Source organism: Homarus americanus, unplaced genomic scaffold (assembly GCF_018991925.1).
Source record: "Homarus americanus isolate GMGI-L3 unplaced genomic scaffold, GMGI_Hamer_2.0 scaffold37032, whole genome shotgun sequence".
In the NCBI taxonomy this organism is placed as follows: Eukaryota; Metazoa; Arthropoda; class Malacostraca; order Decapoda; family Nephropidae; genus Homarus; species Homarus americanus.
Window position 1 is genome coordinate 5,676,577 of NW_024731852.1, and position 24,376 is coordinate 5,700,952.

The following is a 24,376-nucleotide window of genomic DNA, read 5'->3' on the forward strand; positions in this document are numbered from 1 at the left end:
GAAAAAGACTAATGGCAGACTTCAGGATTCTGACCTCACAGAGACATGTACAACAAATAACTGACCACCAGCACACTTCATCCCGATGTGAGTTAAAGATGTAAAATGCTTTTATGATTGTTGGATTTAACAAAACTACCAAATTAACCAATCTCAAACTGTACACGAGTAGAATGACTCAATTATGTTATTATAGTGATCACCTTAATTCTGTACTGTACTGTATTTAACAATGAAAGCAATGAGTAATGTGAACTTTTGATGTCTTTTTAGTATCTATTGATCTGCTTCAAGTCCATGTTTAAATAATCTATTCATTGTGATTTCATTTTAATGCCACATGCAGTAGACCCTTACTTATATGCAAGGTTTTTCATAAGGAATTTATGGAAATGTGAAATCATGAAATAGAGTAGATTCTTTCATTAGTTATGGCAGTGAGCTCTGGAATAAGCCCTACTAAAGTGTATGTGGTCCACACTAAATGACCAATGTCACCCAAAGGAAAAAAAGACGTTAGTGTTCCAACCCCACTGAAATTCCCCAACAACTCGCATCCCCACATACACATTTTTAATATGTATCCAGAGCCATTTATAAGGATATCTTAATTCATACTCAGAACCCATGTAACACTTGTGTACATCTTTCAAACACATATCTGCTGGTGCTATCAGGTAAGTGAGCTGATGCTGTTTAATAAAATCCTCACACTGGTATTGCATTAAACACATTGGTATTCTTTATTGGCTGTTCGCCTGACTCAGCTGGCCTGGGCAGGTGGCGGCCAGGCAAGCCGAGTCTCAATGAATATCAAAATATTAATGAATTGATGATAATTCTTGGCATTTTCAATGTGGTTAAACATAGACCAGCAGGGAAATTTATAAATCTCCAGCTCTGGAGATAGAATAACCAAATTGGCAACAGTGGGATGTTCCAGCCAGCATTATTCACTCAAAATATGACACTGTGAAATAGGAAGAGAGATTTCATCACACGGCTATACTGATTTATATTCAGCTGCCTGCCTGTCTTGGCTACACCCCAGCATAAGAATGTGGCATGGTAAACACACTGTACTGTATGTTGAAAGTCCAACAAGAAATAGAAGATATCTTTTATGTCTTGTTCATTGTGTTAATGTAAATTTATCCTATATAAAGGGCATAAATGCAAGGGTCTACTGTGCATCTAATATACTACTATAGGACTAGCTGTCTGTCTGTTCTGGGCAGCCGAAATGGCACAATCGTTTTTCATCAAACTTGGTGGAAAAATCGCAAAAAATTCAAAGAGTGGAACAACCTGGTCCCATGTCGATGGTTTCTTTAGGAAGGCATTAATTAACCATTTTATTTACGATGGAAAACGAAGCAAGTCTACGGACTTGGCGCACCCTAATTAACCATGCAAGTCTACGGACTTGCTGCACCCTCATTCGCTATGCGCTGTCAGCCGGATACAATACAGTACAATACCATACAATACCATACCATACCATACCATACAATACACAACGAACTATAAATATTTGTAAGAATAAAACATAATTATATAGACATGTAAGCCTCACAACTTGATAAGATATCTGTTAGACATTAGCTATTGGAAATGTGATTAAATGTTTTGTTATTAATCCAGTGTGAAATGTATCGGTATTGGTGGTACAATCCTAATGGTCTCTAATCCTGTTGATTAGGGGAGGTTAATCTGGGTTTATTGAGATTAAAGATAAGGTGTGGGGTTTATTCTACCTGTGTTAGTCTCAGGTACGACCCTTATTGTAACAACCAGGACCATTATTGTAACAACCAGGACCATGATTATAACAACCAGGACCATGATTATAACAACCACGACCATGATTATAACAACCACGACCATGATTATAACAACCACGACTATGATCATAACCACGACTATGATTATAACAACCACGACCATGATTATAACAACCACGACCATGATTATAACAACCACGACTATGATTATAACAACCACTTCACTGATTATAACAACCACGACCATGATTATAACAACCAGGACCATGATTATAACAACCACGACCATGATTATAACAACCCGCGACTATGATTATAACAACCACAACCATGAATTATAACAACCACGACTATGATTATAACAACCACGACCATAATTATAACAACCAGGACCATGATTATAACAACCACGACTATGATTATAACAACCACGACCATGATTATAACAACCACGACCATGATTATAACAACCACGACTATGATTATAACAACCACGACCATAATTATAACAACCAGGACCATCATTATAACAACAACGACCATGATTATAACAACCACGACCATGATTATAACAACCACGACTATGATTATAACAACCACGACTATGATTATAACAACCCGCGACCATGATTATAACAACCCGCGACCATGATTATAACAACCACGACTATGATTATAACAACCACGACCATAATTATAACAACCAGGACCATGATTATAACAACCACGACTATGATTATAACAACCACGACCATGATTATAACAACCACGACCATGATTATAACAACCACGACTATGATTATAACAACCACGACCATAATTATAACAACCAGGACCATGATTATAACAACAACGACCATGATTATAACAACCACGACCATGATTATAACAACCACGACTATGATTATAACAACCAGGACCATGATTATAACAACCAGGACCATGATTATAACAACCACGACCATGATTATAACAACCACGACATGGGCGTCCGCAAAAAAAATGCAGGGGGGGGCAATGTTATCCTGAATTCGACGTGTGAAGACATCATTGACAATTTCGGAAGAGATCCCCGACGGCTCCAATTCCTGTTCCAAGAGTAGTAACCTGCTCTAACTGAATGAACTGTTGAGAAATGTTTGTTATTTTATTCATTTTGTATTTTCCATGTAATTTTTTCAAATTTTTTATTTTCCAAGGTGGGGGGCAAATGCCCCCCCTTGCCCCTCCCTGCGGACGCCCATGAGCCACGACCATGCTTATAACAACCACGACCATGATTATAACAACCACGACCATCAATATAACAACCACGACCATGATTATAACAACCACGACCATGATTATAACAACCACGACCATGATTATAACAACCACGACCATGATTATAACAACCACGACCGTGATTATAACAACCACGACCGTGATTATAACAACCACGACCGTGATTATAACAACCACGACCATGATTATAACAACCACGACCATGATTATAATAACCACGACCATCTGGAAAATGATGTCACTGTACGCTGTCAGTCGGACGGCGGTTGAACGCTAGCCAAGCACGAGCGTTCGAACTTTCACGCCTCGGTAAACCGTACCAACGGACTCGCCACCGGGCACGAAGGGCCCACGATCACTTGTATAAACTACACAAGAAAATTAATGTTGAAAAGTTAAATAGAATATTTAATACAAGGTGTCATGAAATCTCACCTGGAAATTGTTTTAACAATAGCAGTGAACATTGTTTTGTGACTTAGCAGAAATTTAAATGGTGGTATCAGGAATAAACAGCAGTAAACCTTTCACCATATTCTAGGTATTAGTGATCACTGTATTAACATGTGGATTATGTCAAGATTTTACTAAAAATATTATGACAATTGTCAAGACATAAAAAAGGGATAATAATTAATCTAACTACTGTATCTTTCCTTACAATTAATGAACTGTATTTACAAAAACAATAAAAATAATCAAATAGTATGCTGTATTACTGTACTGTCATGCCATACTGTATTTCATTTGGAATTATTAAGTGAAAACATCAGAGAGCTTCAAGATGACATGATGGGGGTCTCAATGTCTACAGCAAGATAAAGTACTCTACTGTACCTCCTATGATTGGCAGAAATTTTTTTATAATAGAAAGAACTCACTGCTGTATTCAAGTTAAATGATAATACACTGTACTTGAAACAATAAATTTTAAATATGGAAGCTTGAAAACTTAATAAACAAACAAGAAGACTACCGATTCAGTAGATGATGTACAGTGTACGTACTGTATATTGGATTAATTCAATAATTCTGTAATTATAGACACGACAATAACTTTACAAAGAACTGGAATTACAACTTCACTAGTCACAATTATTTGACAGACTTGAATATAGTGAGCAACACTTCATCTAGTGATGACACATATTCAATGATATATAATCAAGAAACTCTTAAGCAGAGTTTACCCACCCATGATAAACTTTGGTCAATTCTGATTAAGCCATATTATTCTTAGGAACTGGTACAAATACCGAACAAAACAAAACAAACACTCAAATGAAGGATAACTGGTAAGAAAAAAAAAAGTTATTTAGAAAATCATATTGATGATGTATGACACTGTAATAGTGCACAGAGGTTTTGAAATAAAATCAACAAGTAAACTGAAGAATGGCATGACTGAGGGAATGAGTTATCATCCAAGATGTTTTTCAATACTGTAGTACCTGTAACACATATGGCATGACAGACAATAGGAAATCTTAGTGCAAATGTATCACCCACAACCTGTAAACTAAAACAGTTGATGAGTTGAGAATATTTTTGGAATAACAAAAGCAGCAAAAAATTTAGATAAAGTTGATGGAAACTCTCAATTTAGTGTCTTGAATGCTCATGTCAGTGGTATTTACCTAAATTTATATTAAAACTTGAAGCCAAAAGAAAATATCCAAATTTAAAAACAATTCCAACAAAGTCTGTGATCCAGATTGCTTGACACTGTACTGTACTATAAAATAACTTTATTCTTTATTACTAACTTATATGAATCAAATCATTTTATATAAAAATATAAACAAATATCTCTTGGCTTCAAATCTCGACACATATTCTGGATGCCTGCAAAAGTAACTTTACTGACAGCCATCAATACACAAACAATCTACACCAGCAGCCAGACACAATGACAGCAGCTGGACACTGCATAGTACACAGGAAGCTCAAACCTAATGCATTAGACTCAACAGAGAAAGCTGCATAATATATACAACATACTGTATTTACTAACTACCATATATACCACTTACTGAAGTTAGTTGTTACAAGATTAACTCTTCCTTACTTACAGCCTTGTTGTATAAAGCTACATCAATGGTGTAAAGTCAAACAAATACAGTGGTCCCTCGGTTAACGAACGCTTCGGTTAACGAATTACTTTCCATAAGAATCTTCAATTCGGATAACGAACAAAAATTTTATTAACGAAATTCTTACGAAAACATGTCAACACATTTTCACTTGCTCATCAGCTGGTAGATTAGTCAGCCAATACAGTAATCGGTTCTTGGGCTTACATTCGTTACCATTGGAGTAAATATCAAGAAGGTTGTGCTATTCAATATTTTTCCAAGTTTTATATTAAAATTACTAGTCATTTTCACACTTATTTAACATAATTGCAGTGCAGGGAACTAGTTTTTGGTGCGTCCATCAGCCACTTCACTCACCCACTAAGGCGTCTGTTTGTGTCTCTGTTCAGAGGAGGAAACATCTTGCTTGTGGCTCTCTTGAACACAGTATTTTAACATTTTTACAGTACAATTATTGGTCATTCTGAAATTTATTTAACATATTGATAATATATAGCGCAGTGCAGTGTTGATTTAAATAAAATAATCTTTAATTACAGCAATTGAACTTAAAATTTTAGTGGTGAAATTGTATTGAATCTAGCATGGGTCCAAAGAAATCCAGAAAGGCGATTTCAATTCAGGTGAAACAGGAAATCATTAAGAAACATGAAGAAGGGAGTAGAACAAATGTGCTTAGCAAAGAATATGGCATGTCGGCATCAACTGTGTCGACAATTCTTTCGCAGAAAGACAAATTTAAAGAAGTGAAAGTGAGAGACAAATCTACCAGAGTGTTTAAAGGTAGATCATTAATTTCAAAAACAGAGAGGTTACTTCTCATTTGGATTAAAGAAAAACAAATGAAAGGAGAGTCAATTTCTACTGAATTTATTTGTGAATGAGCCAGGGAAATTTACGAACATTTGAAGGAAGAGCAACCTCGTTCTTCTGAAACTGAGTTTGAAGAGTTTATGGCCAGCAAGGGCTGGTTCGAAAAATTTAAGAAAAGAAGTGACATTTTTAGTGTTGTTAGGCATGGTGAAGCTGCCAGTGCAGATAAAGAAGGAGCAGCAAAATTTGTAGAGGAGTTTAAGGAACAGGTGGATGAAGAAAATTATCTTCCACAGCAAGTGTTCAATGTGGACGAAACTGGGCTGTTCTGGAAGAAAATGCCCAAAAGGACATTCATCACCAGAGATGAAGCCTCTTTAGCTGGGCATAAACCCATGAAGGACCGTCTCACTCTATTGCTTGGTGCCAATGTTTCAGGGGATTTCCGACTGAAGCCTATGCTTGTCTACCACTCTGAAAACCCCAGGGTGTTCAAGCAACAAAAGGTGGTAAGAGGACAACTTGGAGTTTATTGGAAGTCCAACTGTAAGGCATGGGTAAGAAAACAGCTCTTTAATGAATGGGCTGTTGAGGTGTTTTGTCCTTCTGTGAAAAGCTACCTAACCACCAATAAACTCCCTTTAAAGGCTTTTCTCCTTCTGGATAATGCCCCTGGCCATGACCCTGAACTTGCCAGCACTTTGGAGGCTAGATTTGACTTTGTCAAAGTGTTGTTTTTGCCTCCCAACACTACATCAATTATGCAGCCAGTGGACCAGAATGTAATCAGCAACTTCAAGAAGCTGTACATGAAGAAAATGTTCAGAAGGTGTCATCAGGCAACTTCCACTGATCCTCATCTGGCAGAGTTCTGGAAGATGCAATACAACATCCTGGAGGCTGTAAAATTGATTGTGTCATCATGGCAAGAAGTCTCCATTCGATCCCTGAATTCTGCATGGAAAGCACTGTGGCCATCAGCAGTCCACGATTTTGAGGGATTTGAGGAGGAAACAGAGTTGGACAAGGTGATTGTGTCCATTGGTCAGTCATTGGGCCTCGAAGTGGAGGAGGATGATGTGGAAGAGCTTGTGATGTCTCATGAGCAGGAACTTACTCCTGATGACTTACATCAACTGGATGAGATGTTAGAGGGTGACAGTGGTGATGAGGAAAGGGAAAGTGATGACCATATGTCTACTTCATATATGAAAGATGTCACCACTGGGATAAGTTCAGGAAACTGGCTTCAAGACACCCAGATGTGGAAACAACAGAACCTATTTTGTGTAATGTTGAGGACAGAGTGGGCTCCTTCAAAAATCAGTTAATGATGAGGAGGAGAAATGCTCCACAAACAAAAATTTACAGTTTCTTCACTAAAAGGCATCGGGAAAAAGATGCTACCCCTCAGCCTTCCACTTCAAGAAGGAAAGACGATGTTCCTGCTGGAGAATCTGTCAGTCCAGAGGTTCCTGACATTTTCATGGAAGGTGACTCACCTTCCAAGAAGCAGTAAAATGCTTCTCCTCCAGCCCCACTTCCTTCTCTTCTCCCTTCTCCTCCTCCACTTCCCACTTCAAATTCACATCAGCATCATCAACCAAGAGCCTTCTACATACACACCTCAAAGTAAGTGAACTTTACTGCATTTTTTTTTACTCTGTACGTAATATTCGGTGAACTGGAACCAATTACCCAAAATCCCATTGAAACAATGGTTTCGGTTTACGAAATTTTCGGTTAACAAACGACCCTCTGGAACGAATTGAGTTCGTTAACCGAGGGACCACTGTATACTACATTGAACCCGTTATTAATTCACAAATGCCCTCCAACTCTGAACCTTAACAAGTAGCTTCAATGACTGCAAGTGTTAAAAGACAGTTCATACTAAGAGTTAAGACTTGAGACCATGAAGAATTTATCACAATTTAATAAGTCTTTGTCAAATTTATAAATTATCCTACACAAATTATTATTTCTCCCTTATGATATAAGATTCCTTTTACATATACATAAAGAACTGCATTAAGGCTACTTTGGTCTTGCACATGAAAAACCAAAAGCTACTGTCTGATATGAGCCTCTGAAACCAGCTATGAAGTTTGAATGATTCATAACAATTTAAAAAGAAGAGCCCTTGATACTAGGACCTGGTTATGTGTACGGTAAAAAGATAGATATTACGCCCATGTGTTACTTTTTCTGCCAGGGTGTCTCAAAATATATATATACATATGGCCTTAAATATTTTTGTGGAGATTGCATGTCTGCACTTGTTGGAGACCTCACACATCAGTAAGTGAGAACAATGTTGCTGTTGTAATACAACCATACACATGATTGCCACAAAAATCTGTAAGGCAGTGTGTATATATATATCTGAGATACTCTGTATACAAGGCCTCATATCACAGGGATTTATCACTCAACGAAAAGTAAATTATGGTTCACTGGAGAACATTGTTTAATCAAAAAGTTATTCCCAATTATCAATAGTAATGGCAAAACTTAATTAGAAAAAATTATCAATCCCATTTCTAAAGAATTTTTAATATTTCTTTATATAATCTGATAACAACAACATTTTACATATAATAAAACAAATGTCAAAGTACAATACGGTACACAAATGCAATTCAAGGTATGACCACAGCATTTTTTCTTAAGCTCACATAGCAGAGGAGATGCACTGCAAACATCAAAACACTAACAGTCTCTCAAACTGTGCTGTGCTTCCCTCCCTTAATAATATAACTAAAAGGTTCTGTGCAATACTAACTCTTTCCAGTTCTGAGCAATAGATCTAGTAAAGAGAGCTGTGGGTTATTATTTTAGGAGCTGCTGTTCAAGATTCTCCAAGCGTGTCATAACTTCAAGTTCTGGATTAGTGCTGTTGTGTGCGGAAAAACAGATATACGAGCTGGCTTTTTGCTAAACCCATATATGAAGATTTGAAATATATTTAGACCAACTATGCATGAAATATATATGTTTTGTCAAAATAACCCCACTTAATAATTTCAATTACTGTAGTAGAAATACTTTTAAGATTGAATTTATTCAATATAGTACTATTTATAAATAATTCTGAATTCTCTTTACCCATCATTCCAAAGGGTAGTTAAAAAAGTAATATGAAATGTTTCAAAACTAAAAGCTAAAACATATAAGAAACAGACTGAAACTCATTAAATACAAGTCTTTATAACAGTACTTAATAATGTTCAAAATTTATACCTTAAAATAGTAATTTACAGCAACACAAAGAAAATAATGAGGGTAAGAGGATTCCCAGTCTCACTAAGTTCTCTTGTATATATGAACAATTTGTTCTGCCTTTGATCCATATCTCACTCTGCCAGCAATATATTAAACCATTCATTGAGATATGTATCTAATCACAACTATTATTCCAGTTTCCATAGCTGAAGCTGGACAACCCAAAACAGTAACAAGGAAATGGTGAAGAATGATAAAAGGATATGTCAGCTTCAAGGTAAACTGTCCTCTCTAGTCTAACTGGGACGAAGAATGTCTCATGTCCTGCTTACCTCAGTTACCGGGAGAATCACTGAGTAAGATTTACAGGTATGATGAGAGAATATCCTATCTCCGTTCTCCACATATGGGTTTTAATATTTTCTGTGTTGTAAATTTATGGAGGTGCATTGTAACTCCCGCCACAATAAAAATTGTAAGGTAAATACCAAGAGGTTTCAATGTGCTATAATAGTGTAGTGTTATTAGCTCAACTCTCTGAAGTTTTGGAAATAGGACAACAGGACAGTGACACCTAACCAGATGTGTAACTTAAGAATACTTGGTCTAAATTTGTGACACTCTTTTAATGTAATCAGTAATCAGTATTTAGCATATTAAATATTTGGCCTACAATACTTGTTAATGACCACAGCTCTCAGATTTGTCTTTCGGGTAATGATAAACAGTTCATGGCCATAGAAATGTTTGCAACAATCACCTGGAAGAACCAATCAGGTCTCTCAGTTATTTGATAGTACCATATTTTTTTTTCCCTGAGAAGTTTAATGATTATGTTTTTATCATACAGTGTTCAAGTATATTTCTTACCTTCATATTTATGTTGGGGATTATCAATGATGCGGATCTGGCGGTCAGGAATGACAGGTTCCCCGTATTCATCTCCAAGATCAGTCTGAAAAGAACAGGTTGTTATTCATATTTATTCTTTTTATCCATCCACACAAATTCAACAAAAATCTTCTAAATATAGAGTACAACTTACATACAATAGTAAGGATTGCAAATGGGGAATAGGAATAAGAGTGTGTGTGTCACCAACTCCTAGGTGCTTTTTCAGCCTTTTCCCATCATTTTCTACACTTTTCTTGGACAACTCTCCCTTCCTATCTGCCCCTTAGCTCGAGGTTTCAGTTTTCCTTGATCCACCACATGCATGTCAAAGTTTAAGAAAGATAATACAGTACATAGATATTTAGCATTTATGAAGAGCATTTGAGATACTCTTTTATTTCTATGTTGGACAATCACATGCATAGTATTTCTTATCAATATGATGAAAAAAAGGCTTTACAACTTAAATATTTTTATCTTTAAATTCATTTCACCTAACCTAATAAGAATATGTAGAGTCAAATGGAAAACAATGGACTAAGGTGGTATGGGATTTTTGAAACCATGACCAGTGAAAGATTGGTAAGGAAGATTTATAACAGCCCTGTGAAGGCTTGGGTGTGAGAGGAATACTAAGAAAAATTAAAGCCTAAAGATGTGAATCAGTTGCTAATCCAGTACAGTAAAGTACACGAATACCCTGAAGACAATTAGCTAATAACACTATACTGTACTGCAAAACCATAATCTGATTAAGTAATGTGAGTGTTGGGCATTAATACAAAAATAAATCAAGCCCTATAAGAAGTTCTAGACAATTAACCACTTCACTATGGGATGCCACTTTTGATATTTTATTTGGCCAACACCAGATGATTTTATTCAGCACAGAGACCTCAGTCCCAAGGGGTTAAACATAAATTACTGGAGCTCCTCTACTACGAATGAGTTACATTCCTGAGGCTTGTTTGCAACTCCACTTGTTCATAAGTCCAACTTTTGTTGATACTGAACATATTGTAAAAAATGAAAATATAAAGGATGTACAGTACAGCTTTATCCTACAGTACAGCCTTAAAACCTGGCATACTCTTCTCCTCTTTGGCAATGTATGTTCTATCAGGCTTTTTCTTTCACTATAATTCAGTCTCATCCACATTAAACACCTGCTCTGGCATGATGTTTGTATCTCTGAAAGTTCATAAGTTGACTGCTTGTAAGTAAAGGACCACCTGTACAGTATATCCAGTTTATAACTACAGTACATAAACTTTCCTTAAGACATTAAAATTCTTCCCTACAGCACATGTTTAACTTCACGATTCATAGAATTTACTCTACTTGCATTTGATCATCTAATAAATTTTTTATAACATTTATACAATACAAACCACTACAATATTACTGTACATACAAGTCTATTACAACAATTATGGTACCTGTAATCAAGCTACACTGATTAACTATTAAACCAGATACTCACAGGCAAGAGGTAACGACTACATTCTTCTTCTTCTGAAGATCTCGGGAAGTAGAGGGGCATCAAAATCTCATAAATACTAACATCAATGCTGTCAGCAACAAAGATCACCCTTTCCACACTTTGTCCCCAATGCTCCAAAAATCGCCTTACTGTACCTGTAATTTTTTAAAAGCAAGAGAATTAATGAAATCATATTAGTGTGTCTATTAGACATATTTGACTAATTACATGAAAACTTTTACCCAATACAGGTATAGAATCTTTTCTAAGATTGGGAAGCCATATCTGAAGGGCACGAAACAAGCACTCACACACAAATGTTAACAAACAACTTAGTCAATGTTAGTGACAATATGTAAGCCAAAATTATCAACTTTTCGTGTAATGCTGTACTGTACAGTACTATTTATCATGATACATATAAAGTGAAATCTTGATGGATCACAAGGTTATGTTCCTAAGCCATTTATGATTAAACCAATCACATTAAAAATTCTTAACAATCAAATGGTAAAAAAATAGTTTGGTTCAAAAACTGTCATTTCCCTGTTGTACTACATATGATAACACCAATCTGCAGTAAATCTTAGCTAACTACTCCTGATACCTCAGCAGTTGGACCAAGAGACCTAACTTTGGAATGTGTCAGGTAGAGACAATCAAACATGTGTTAATGTCAGGGTCAGCTAGAAATCAATATGTTTTTGGTGTGTGAGCCACAGACTCAGGTGGAATCATAGAGGGCAGAGCCAAGACTAATTGGTCAGACACCTGGCTCTGAGAACCTTCCAGCCTTCTCCCCTAATCATATCCAGGGGTGATGGCAACTGTCACACATGTCCTCTCATTTGAGGCTGCCTGTGTAAGGAGGGGGAAAGAAGGACGGATGATCAGTACGGTAAATAAATTTGGACTCAAGGACCCCAAGTAAACCTCCCTATTTTCAATGAGTGGCCTGACTATGAGCATTAAGCCAAAAAAAATAAGTACATGTGTGCATCACAGCTACAAGATTAATGCTACTGTATCAGGAACTTTCTAGCTACATCATAGTGTTCAATTACTGTATTGGCAATTGTGAAGATTTAAAATAGATTTTTCTTTATTGCATTCATTTGTCAACATTTTCTAATCTACTATATATTTCCTACAAGTCTATAAGACTTGTAGGAAATGCAGTCAATTTTTTCTCCAAAAGTCATGGCAGTTCTGACAACTGTCGAATGCATTCTCACTCCCACTTGGTGCTAGGGGACCTCTGCATCACTCATAATGCCTCCAGCTATGCTGTAACAGTAATAATAAATGCAAATATGAAACTGCTACATTGCATCCAATAGCACCGAGAAAGCTTCCAATCCATCATGCTTTTATTATATACAGGTATGTGATATTCTATGATGGCATTAAAAAAAACATTAGCTTGTACAGTCCTGTATTTCATGTAGATCCACAATGGAAACGTGGACAAGATAAATCTCGATAAAACCACACAGGAAAAGGGAAACAATGGAACACCTTAGCTTTCATCTTTATACAAAATGATAGACTGACAAGGTTAACACTATATGTCCCTTAAACAACTGAAGCAGAGTACATAAGGCACCAACTTACGTAAAGCAATATGAGCTCCTTGGTCTGGAGGATAACCTCTTCTCACAGAGTTGATCACACATAATGCCAAAGAACGCATTTTCTTCTCCAGTGCACATTGTAAAGTTCGTCTGTAAAATATTAAGAACGTAAAGTATTTCAAAGTCTAAACATAAGAACTTACAATCAGAAAAACAAAATGAAGACAGAGGCGTACAGCAGTAATGCACATATCTGTCACCAATATGTCAATTCAGTAGTTCGAGTCCTGTTTGGCCCAGACACACGTGAGAAGGGTGTTATCCAGTGTGACCCTACCAAACATAATAGTTCCCAGACTCCAGTTTCCTCCTGTACTAACACTGGATAGACCAACCACCCAAACAGCTAGTAAGCTGCTAAGTGATGAAAAATAAAAAAATAAATAAATAAAAGCAGACATGGAAAATGGCCATAAAATGTTGTTGGTGAAGATTGAAAAAAAATATTGCTGTAAAGGAACCACACGCGCACGCATTCACGCACGCACGCACGCACACGCACACACACACACACACACACACACACTTCTGCTCTCTAATGATCAAGAAAATTGGAAGGCCTAAGATTTTAAAACAAGAATTACTGTAGTCTTGGCAATGTAAGAGGTAACATGGAGTGATGTAAAGTGGCCATTATCTTTAAAGGATATCCTGCACTATCACACTCCAAATGTCATTACAGTCGGCCCTTAACATACGCGGGAATAAGACAAACTCAAATGAAAAGCAACAATATTTATCCATTCTATATTTACTGTGCTGCACTCTGACTCTCAAGGCTCTTTATTTATCTTGGGATGTAGGTCAGCTGTTCATGACTAATAATTGAAACTTTTCCCAACTCATTTTATAAAATTAGCAAACAGTATTGTGATTAGAGAGAATTTTTGTGATCTATGATCCCATCTCCATCCTTTATCTGTACAACAGTAAATCACCTGTTGGCAACTCTATGTAAGAATTCCATCCTCAATACAGTAACCATTTCAAAATTTATCTCAACTTCAGGACTTGAGCAAAACTACTAAGTCATCAAACTTCCTTTTAAGCTAAATGTGCTTCACTAGTTAACTCCTCCTCAGTGAATCAAGTAAATATAATCCTCTCTGTGGATCAAATATCATACTGAAGACACAATGAAATAATATTATATGGTATACCTGTAGCAATTGTGTAGGGCACTCTCAGCAGCAGTCTGGTATTTGATATTGTAGCGCGGACCAACTGTGTGGAGGATGTAGCGGGCAGCGAGTTTGTAGCCATCAGTTACGCGTACTTCCCCTGTCTTGCAGTCTAGTGAAAAATAAATTAAATTAATTTCTCTGGACCACAATGAACAGATAATTCACAGCCTTACATGTTATGGAGTAAGTGAAGACCTTCGTAATTTACAGTACTACATCAGGGGCTCAAATTTTCTTATGCTAATTGATAGCTATTTAATGTAACAAGTATCTTCTGTATACCTGTGAGACTTGAGACAACACTGGCTACTGTTTGGGGATCACCATCAACTTATCCAGATAATGCTCCTCTGATTTATACCTATTAACACTCTCGAAAGGCATAACAACTTCTCAATGTGTACTAGAGATCCAAGGAACACCTTAACTGAATGGACGGTTTCACTGAAAAAGTGGTAACTTTCAAGAGATGACTGGGGAAGCATTGGGCATATGAAGATGCTGTGTACAATAACTGACTCCTGACTATATATACTGACACCACTAGCCTACCTAACTCAGTACGTACTGGTTATTGTCCAGCAGGCAGATGAAGATCTAGACACTGTATACAGGCCTGAATCCTTTGTCCAGAATTTATATGATTGCTTAAGTGAAGTTACCTTCATCAGAATTTTCTTTAAGTACTGTGCAATACTGTATCTACATAGGATAATTGTGTCACATGGTGATCTGAAAAGAGACCATACAGTATATACAATAGGATATTCTACCAAACATCAAAAAACAGAGAGATGTTCCTCCAATCACTGTCTGGCCATAACTGTGCCTCCACGATGAGAATATAATTGTCTACAGTATAGTCTGGATTTACGCGGTTTTGGTTAATGCGTTTGGTCATTTACGCGGTGCCTTGCCAGAACTGAAATGCTTTAATTACGCGGTAAATTTGGTCATTTACGCGGAGAGCAGCTGGCGGGTCCAGCCGTGCCGCGCCATTTTTTATTAACAACACCTTCTCTTCGTTATATCCTTTCTTTTACGATAATCACCGGGAATTCTATCATGCTTGGAGATATTCTTCCATTCACAGTTAATACCACGGTAAGGCGTTATAAGCGGCGCGAGTAAGGTTGCGCAGTATGTCGCTGTTGCGTTATCGGTGATGTCATATGACATATCGGACTGTGATTGGGCCACGCATCCTTACCTCCCTCCCCCGCTAGCTGTGATTGGTTTAATGTAACATGACATGCCCTGCCACGGGAGGGAAGAAGCCGCTGACCTACCCTGCGCCAGTAGCATTGTTCTCAGTCACCGCGTATACTATTGTCTCGTGTGCCCGCTAATCTCGCAAGAATGGCTTACGCTGGACCCCACCACCACAGAAAACCTTGAACTACCTGGCCCAAGCCTCCCCAAGCCTAAGAAGATACGAAGAGCTTTAAGCTATGAAGTTAAGTACAAGATCGTGCAGGAGTTGGAAAAAGGTATGAGGCAAGTTGATCTGGCGCGCCAGCATGGCATGAACGAGTCTACGATCCGGACGATCAAGAAGGATGCCGCCAAGATAAAAGAACACATGAGCATCATAAAGTCTGCAGGTGCTTCAATGGTGAAGTACTGCCAAAACAAGGTGCTGCTCAAGACTGAGAATTTGCTGGTGAGCTACTCGATTCGTCAGGCAAGACGGAACATGGCGGTGGACACGCGGTCAGTTCAAGAGTACGCCCGTGAACTGTACGTCGCAGTGGAAAGCAAGATGGGAATTGCAGAGCCCAGACCCTTCACTGCTTCCTCTGGGTGGCTGCAAGGGTTTAAGAAGAGGAACAAGATCACCAACTTTAACATTGTTGGTGAAGGTGGTAGTGCTGACCGTGTTGCAGCGAGTGATTTTCCTCCATTCTTACGAGAAGTTATGGAGGAATGTAAGGGCGGAAACGATCTTCCTGCTCGTTATCGCTGCTAACTCTCTCATTTGCTGGTGCGGACAACACTTGGGTGGTTGGACAGAGGTGAGAACGGCAGCTGCTACCTGTGTCACGGGCAGATTCACCCCAGCAGCCATACAGTCACTATCTAGCTACCCCGCTGTTCATCAAATTCTGGCTGTGATCTCATCATAGGTCCTGGACTCGTGGGCTGTGTCCCCAGACCTTCACCTATCGACTGTCAATTCTCTGGTCATCTACCACTACCACATACCACGACCGTCAGTTCATCTCATTCCGTCTGTGCCCCGGTGTTCTCCTGCCATTTCAAGACGTCGCTTGAGTGTGGAGTTGAATGGACGCTTCCCTACCCTGAATGTGGATCACCGTGTTCCAGAACCTTCCCCCAGGGCCACTGCCGTAGGAAATATCTGTTCATTGTTTGATTCTATCAGTTGTTGACTCCCATTAATTGTTTGCTCCCTTTAATTGTTTAACTCCATTAACTATTGACTGCATTAATTGTTTGACTCCCGTTGTTATTTGATGAGTGGTGTCAGAGTTTTGTGTTATATTTTTTATAGTAAAGAGATGTCAATCTCAAACGGTTGTTTGCTATTCCTCAGAAAACCATGGTCCTTGACTTTCCTTTATTAAAAACCTGATTAGTCTGGTAAGGGATTTCTATCCCTAATTCCCAGGCCTTTACAAGGAAGGACAGTACACCATGACCAGGTGTTAAACATGGATGAATCCGGTCTGTTTTGGAAAAAGCTACCTACCAAGACCTTCGTTGTCAAGTCTGCCAGCAAGTGTCGTGGCCGGAAATTGCAGAAGGAGCGCATCACCGTTCTGTTTACCACCAATGCCTCCGGTACCTGTAAGCTCAAGTTGTCGGTGATCCACACAGCCCGCAAGCCACACGCCTACAAGAACATGGACATGACCATGCTAAATGTCCACTGGCTAACAGCACGTAAGGCGTGGATGTTCACTGGTTTGTCCCTCTCCTGGTTTGATGACTATTTCATTCCCGACGTCAAGATATTCTGTGAGCAACAGAATGTTCCATTCAACATTTTGTTGCTCCTTGACAACGCACCATGACACTCGCCCCTACTGTTGGATCGTCACCCCAACGTAAAAGTGGTCTTCCTTCCTCCCAACACTACGTCGTTAATCCAGCCCATGGACCAGGAGTTGATATGCAACGTTTAGGCTGCATTCTCTGGAAAGAAGTTTAAGCTCCTGAACGACTGTACCAACACCAAGGATGAGATGCGTAACCTGGGTGACACCGATAGCGAGAGCGACGACGAGGAAGAAGAGTTGGCGGAGCAAGAAGTTCACGTCAAACAGTTTTGGAAGAAATTCAACGTCAAGAAAGCTGTTGATTTCTTGGTGGAGGCATGGGGGCAGCTGTCTGTGGCAACGATTCGTCACGCATGGCGGCATGTGTTACAAGGTATCCCAGGCGGGAGGCAGAGTCAACCTGTGACTTGTGAGGTTCAGCCTGTTGCAGTGGCAGTGGACTTTGCAAGAGAAGCTGCGCAGAGTGTTACAGCTGCAGGCTTCTCCGAGACCACCACTGAAGACATTATGGAGGTGATCAGGGATCCTGAAGTGACTGCCAACGAGATGTTGGAAGACGATGACATCAGTGAAGATGCAGGTGGTGCGTCAGCCCGAGAAGAACACAAGTTAACACATGGTAATGTTAAGGATGCCATCGAGTTTGCAGAGAAACTGAAGCTAATCCTTTCCAACGACCCTGACAATCAACAGTATGAAGTCTTTAATAACCATCTACAGCAAGGTATGGAGCAGTACATCACGATGTATCACAAACACATCAACACTAGCCGTCAGCGTAACATCATGGACTTCTTCGCCCACAACCCACCACAGCCAGCCCAAGTCAGTGATAGTGACAGTAATGTTGACTTTGAGGGATTTGTCAGGGAGGCTCTGACATCTGCGGTGGATAGTGACGGTGATTCACCTGAGGGCCACTAATCTGCCCTCTGCCTCGGAACCAGCCGCCATCCACATATGCCGACCCATCTCTTCTCCTAACGTAAGTCTTAAAACACCTTTATTTGTACAGTAGTGTAGTTTTTTATTTAGATATTATGTGTGTGTGTGTGTGCATACAATCATAAAGTTAAGATACTATTTTTACTACAACGTACGTATTGTATCGGCAAAAAGTGGAGTTTGGGGGTCGGCCCAGTCTCTATTTCAATTAATCCCATATGTTCTGTTATTTCATTAACGCGTTTCTCGTTTTATGCGGACTTCCACGGGTTCAATTGACCGCATAAATCCCGACTATACTGTATAATGTAAGATGGTGGAAGAGGCATTTGATATAAATCATGCCCAGCTGACTGGCACACAAATTTAATCAAGCTGCACCATGTCATCATCACAAACCTCAAACCCTGTAACCATATCTGGCAAAGGGTTAAGGATGCTTTTAGAGTAGAACACAAAATGGGTATACCTTGTTAAGAAAACAAGAGCATGGAACTTACTCTTAACATTATTATAAAGCTCATTCTTCAATTCAGGTCCAGCTTTGAACAGTAGCCTTTCGCTGTAGCCATTACGATCATTGAGTGATTCATTAGTGCTGTGGACAATTCCCTCAGCATTCAGACGAGTAATATCACCTGGCCTGAAATGAAAACTACATATTTAACACACAAAAATACCCTGGTAATTAGAGTAAATATGAGACAAATTTTGTGGTATAAATGCCCCTCACAAAATTTTTTATATTACCTGTATAGTTAATCAGAATGTAAAAGGTTACAAACATGCATTATTTTAATCTTAAGACCCTTGTGGATGTCTTCAAAAATATCATCAATGAAAGCATCTCACAGTCTAACACTCAAAAATTTGAATTTGAATTTCACTGCTACATCATGGTTAACATTAATTAATTAATCTCTGAATTTGATGTAAACTTTTAACTTATTACAAACTAAGTACAGTAATTACAATCCATGAGTAAGCGTACCAGAGGCATATTTTGTTATTGAGAACTTTGTTGACTGAGAAGGGAGGCGTGGTGTGGTTGGGTGTGGGCTGTGGAGGGAGTAGAGGAGGAGTGCCCGTCTTTGTTGCTCCCCATGTTGGCAGGGACCACACGTCCACTATTTGGGGATTAACTCCTAGGGGCTCCATGCCGTCTCATGCCTTAATACCTGAAACTATTAACAATGTAAATTAAACACTAAATAGTCAACTTATGGTGAAAACAAAATCTCACACACTGACAATAAGGTCACTAACATGTACCCTGTATATGAAAACTGTTACGATTATTTTCAGTACAATACTTTCAGATACTGTATTGCGACAAAAATCCTTTTATACCAAAAATTCACACCCAATTTTCTAAGATATCAACATCTTTCTCTTTATGCACTATTCTGAGAAGCATCAATTCATTTTTCTTTAATCCATACCGGGGACATATAGTATGCATAGTACTTTTTCACAAACTTTTTGACAACTTGTTTTCTTTATACTAAAACAAACATTTGCTTTAACAATTAACTATCACATTTTGACATGTTTTTTTTTTCTTTAAAGAATATGAACTTCTATCTGCCATGCAGTCTAGATGTATAGTGGTAAACTTTGCATGAAAAACCTTTCAGTTGACCAACATTTTCTTTCCGTGAAACAAAACCCCCAATATTACATGGGCTCTAACATTTGATTGATATACAGTGACCCCTCGTTTAACGAACACTGCCTTCGGTTAATTCGGTTAACGAAAAAAAATTCGGTTAACGAAGTTCTTACGAACCGACCTCAACATGTTTTCGCTTGCACTGACCGGGCAACCAGCTTTAGTATCAGTCCGCCAATACATTAATCGGTTCTAGGGCTTAAATTCCTTACTATTTTAGTAAATATCAAGAAGTTTATACTATTCAATAATTTTAAAAGTTTAATATTCAATTTCTTAAGTCATTATAACAATTATTGAACATAATTGAAGGTAAAGTGACTAGTTTAATGCGCGGCATCCAGCCTCTTAATACAGCAAACAGGAGTTAGTCTCTCTCTGTTTTCACTGGAGGTAACATCTTGCTTGAGACTCTCTTCAACTAAATGCTTTTTTTCTGTGTTTCCAAGCAAATTATTGGTCATTTTGAATTATATTTTACATATTGACAATATATAATGCAGGGGAAGATCTGTACTGTATCAAAAAAAATAAGAACAGTTTAGCAACCAGAAACAAGCAGATCTAATTTTAAAATCATGTGTTCTACTTATCTTCCAGTGCTGAGGATTATGATAAAATGGAAATATTATATTGTGAAGCTTTAATGTCAGATGTCATGGCCTCCTTAACCCCCTGAATGTCTTCACCTAACTGGAAATACCTGTAGTAGGTAGATATGTTATAATCAAATATAGGCTATTTTTCCTGAATCTTCAAAACATTCAAACAAGTCCGTGCTTCATCCCAATCAACACTATGGTAGTTTAACTCCATTGTGACCCTGCCTTACCAGCTGAGAAGTGCTTAGAAGGCCAACATAAAATGCTCAGTTATCACTGTAAAAGTGGGTTAGACGTACATTGATTTGCATATACGTATACTGCAGTGCATCTGACATCATAATAGTATGAATCATGTTACTGTACACCGTATTCACTTAAAAAGGGTTTTCTATCTAAAAATGTTTTAACATAAACTAAAGATAACAATAATATCACACACATATAGATATACTGTAATTGTACAGTACTTAAAATATTAAAAATAACTTATAGCTATATGCTGGAGGAGGCCAGGCTCCATGGTACACTTAAAAACTCTATCCTCTGGAAATGAAACTTCAGCTGAGAACTAAGGATAATGGATAAATACAATCCCATCCCCTTGTCCTGGAGAGATACTGCCTCTTAAGGTCCCCCAGACTGGGACACTCGGCCGGCAATTGTTTTATAGTTAAGCGGACCATGTGGTCATAACATACTGGCTTGAGCTCTTGAGCTAACAAGTGGCTAATGCAAAGCCTGGCCAGGGCATAATCTCCCATAGTTTGTTTGGACCAACAGAATAAAAGTTACTCCAAATTTGCCTGATAGCCGCTGTGATACCAAGCCATTAGGTAATCACGGGGAATATGGCCGTAAAACAGTGATGATGATGATGATAATGAAAATTATAATCTTGGCAAGCCTAAATTAATTACCTAGCTCCAATACCCTTTTCAATTTTTTTGGAAATGAGCTGTCACTTCATTTATTGAAACTTATTCCAGTGAATATGCATATTACAGCAACCATGGAATTTGAAACAAAAAATAATAGGTTTCTCATGGATTTTGATGTGACTAGTTCAAATCTGACCTTCGTGTTTGTCGGAAATCACTCATTTGTGATTTACTCCCCCTCCCCCCCCCCCTTCCCTATAACAATACTGGAGAAGAGTGTGGGAATTTGGGGTTTTGGGTGAGGGAGAGCAAAAAAAACGAGTGATTTGTGGATTATACAATACAACCAAACTAAACCTGGACCCCCGGTGACCCTAGCCGGGGGCTAGGGCCATATGCTAGGTATTAACCCAGAGTGATTTGTGGATTATACAATACAACTAAACTAAACCTTACCTAACCACCAAACCGGGGGGCTCCGCCCCCGGACCCCCAGTGGCCCTAGCTGGGTGCAGGGCCATCTGTTAGATAATAACCCATAGTCGCATGGTCAGCCTCCACAATAATATCAATAGCCGTTACAGTATTTCTTACCTTTCTCCGAGTCAGGGTCAGGTGCTCTGATTTTATTCTTTTTAAAATTCAATAACTTCATTATTATAAATTTGTGAGGGAAGTGTATACTATATAAGAAATTTATAATAGGAAAAAATAGTTCTATCGATTAAGTGAAGTGAATTTCCGGAATTCTTTGGTTGCTGTAATCTGCACAATTACCCTTATTCCTAGCTGGTGAGATAGAAAGCAAGAAAAAACAAAAGTATACCAGTATGTCTGCTGTGGCAAAAATCTAACTCGGGAAAGAACTGCAGTAACTTTTTACACATAATATAAACTGTACTGTACTTGTGTTCCTGTTATGAATACCACAGAAGTTATGTAGTTTAACTACCAAAACCTCAGCAATACTATCTCAGTCTTACTCTTTGAATTTTCCTGAACACACCAAACCTAACCAAACTTAACAATCTTGAAATAAATTCTTATTAAGTTAGGTAGGGTTAAGTATGCTAAATTAGTGGAGTCTGCCACCATTAAAAGATAAGCAAGATATCCCCGTCAGCCTGATGAAAAGGAACCACAAGACTGTCCTAGAAAAAAGGTAAAATTATCAAAATGTATCTGACCTCATTACAAACACACTTAAATTTCCAGAAGAGGGTAGCAGTTCCTCGTTTCTGTTGACACTTGACACTCCTAAACTATTTATCACATAACAAGAACTAACACACCCTAACCTTACACTCCTATGGCATCTTCAGGTACGTAAGGTTTGACTGCTTCATATCATCTACTTTCATAAATGGTTTAACATATCAACAAAAACACATGATTCCTACCTTTCCAAGTCTTATGGAGATTAATATAGGATTTTTCTGAACTGAAATGTGTGTAGCCTTTGTTCTCTAGCCACAACATTACTCTACACAATATAAACACGTTAGAGAAAAAACTGTGCTAGTATTAAAAAAATTCATTACACACAGTGGCGAGTATCTCCTACACATTGAACAAACATGCACTTTAGTAAATAAGGTTTATAATGTCTCTTTTACAGCTTAAACTACTCTGATTTAGGAATAATGACATGAACTACATCACATCCTGTTATGGTCAGATCGCTAACCTCCCGCAGTGTCTTTGAGGCGATCAATGAGCGACAATTTCCATCCCTATCTATAACTGTCTCTCCTGCCACTAATCACCTATAATACTACTTCCCCTTCCAGTTTCAATTAGGGTAAACTAATATGATAACACTATATGCATTTTTACAGTTAATTACCTGGCATTACTCACCTGTAAGGCCAAAAAGGTAGTACGTACCCTGTATTTACAAGGACCATCTGATTACTATTTACAGATGGCGTTGTCGGCGGCCGAGGAAAACTGCACTAAATTTAGTTGCTATTTAATCCCCGTGGCCTTTAAGTTCATTTTCAATATTCAGTGATTAAATTTACTCCATATATGAAAATCATTAGTGCTATGATTCTACTGTAATTTTACATGAACTATGAATAATATTTTCTCTTCGCATAAAAGTATTTAGCTATACCTGTATTGTCAATCTTTTTTATGCCTGTTAAAACAAGTACTGTGTATATATATATATATATATATATATATATATATATATATATATATATATATATATATATATATATATATCAGTTTAAAATGAAAGTTTTATTGTGGTCTTTAATATATTTGTGGCAGAAAAAATAAAATTCTTGTTTTGGTTTTCTGACAAGAGTAAACACTCCACTAACATTTCGAGTATTTACCGGTACTTAATCTAAGGTATAGACTCCATCAAGACATAAATGTATACCAAATTATCTACTTAATTAAAAAAAAGTAATTTTGATTCCAACACTTTGTTTAGAGTTTATGATATTTTATGAGTTATGACTTGAGTATATCAACAATAATTTGATGAGCTTCTGAATCGGAAGTATTGCTCTTGACATTTCGCACAAGCTTCAGCAGTTTTGGATGATCGTACAAATTCAGTAGATCAGCAGGTATCCCAAGTGATGCCAATCCTTCCTTTCCATGTAGTAGCCACAATACTTTCTCTCTTCAAGTTTTCAGGGAAAATGTTGACTCAGAGACCTGGTATTGGTATTATATAAACCAAACACTCAAATTCCCTAATTATTCCCCAAAATATTCAAAATTCCCCAAAAGCCCATTTCCCTAGATTTGTCCCCAGATGTGTCCAGATTCCCAGTCTGGGAACAAATTCCCCAGAAGTGAGAACGCTGCTGTCCTCTCTCTCTTTCTCGCTCC

The 24,376-nt window shown here is 37.9% G+C and overlaps 1 protein-coding gene across 4 annotated transcripts in view; it reads right to left on the bottom strand.

Moving 5' to 3' along the window:
- LOC121867966 (protein GDAP2 homolog) overlaps positions 1–23,463 on the bottom strand; it is a 123,258-nt gene extending 99,795 nt beyond the window's left edge. For all 4 annotated transcript variants that reach the window (XM_042368142.1, XM_042368141.1, XM_042368139.1 and 1 more), the window contains exons 1-7: positions 23,381–23,463; positions 19,357–19,549; positions 18,866–19,008; positions 14,374–14,506; positions 13,194–13,303; positions 11,580–11,734; positions 10,073–10,157 (exon numbers count right to left, since the gene is read on the bottom strand). In XM_042368142.1, the coding sequence (XP_042224076.1) occupies positions 10,073–10,157; positions 11,580–11,734; positions 13,194–13,303; positions 14,374–14,506; positions 18,866–19,008; positions 19,357–19,523 (793 nt within the window). In that variant the 5' untranslated portion in view covers positions 19,524–19,549; positions 23,381–23,463. The remainder of the gene's footprint in view (positions 1–10,072; positions 10,158–11,579; positions 11,735–13,193; positions 13,304–14,373; positions 14,507–18,865; positions 19,009–19,356; positions 19,550–23,380) is intronic.
- Positions 23,464–24,376: the final 913 nt, after the last annotated feature.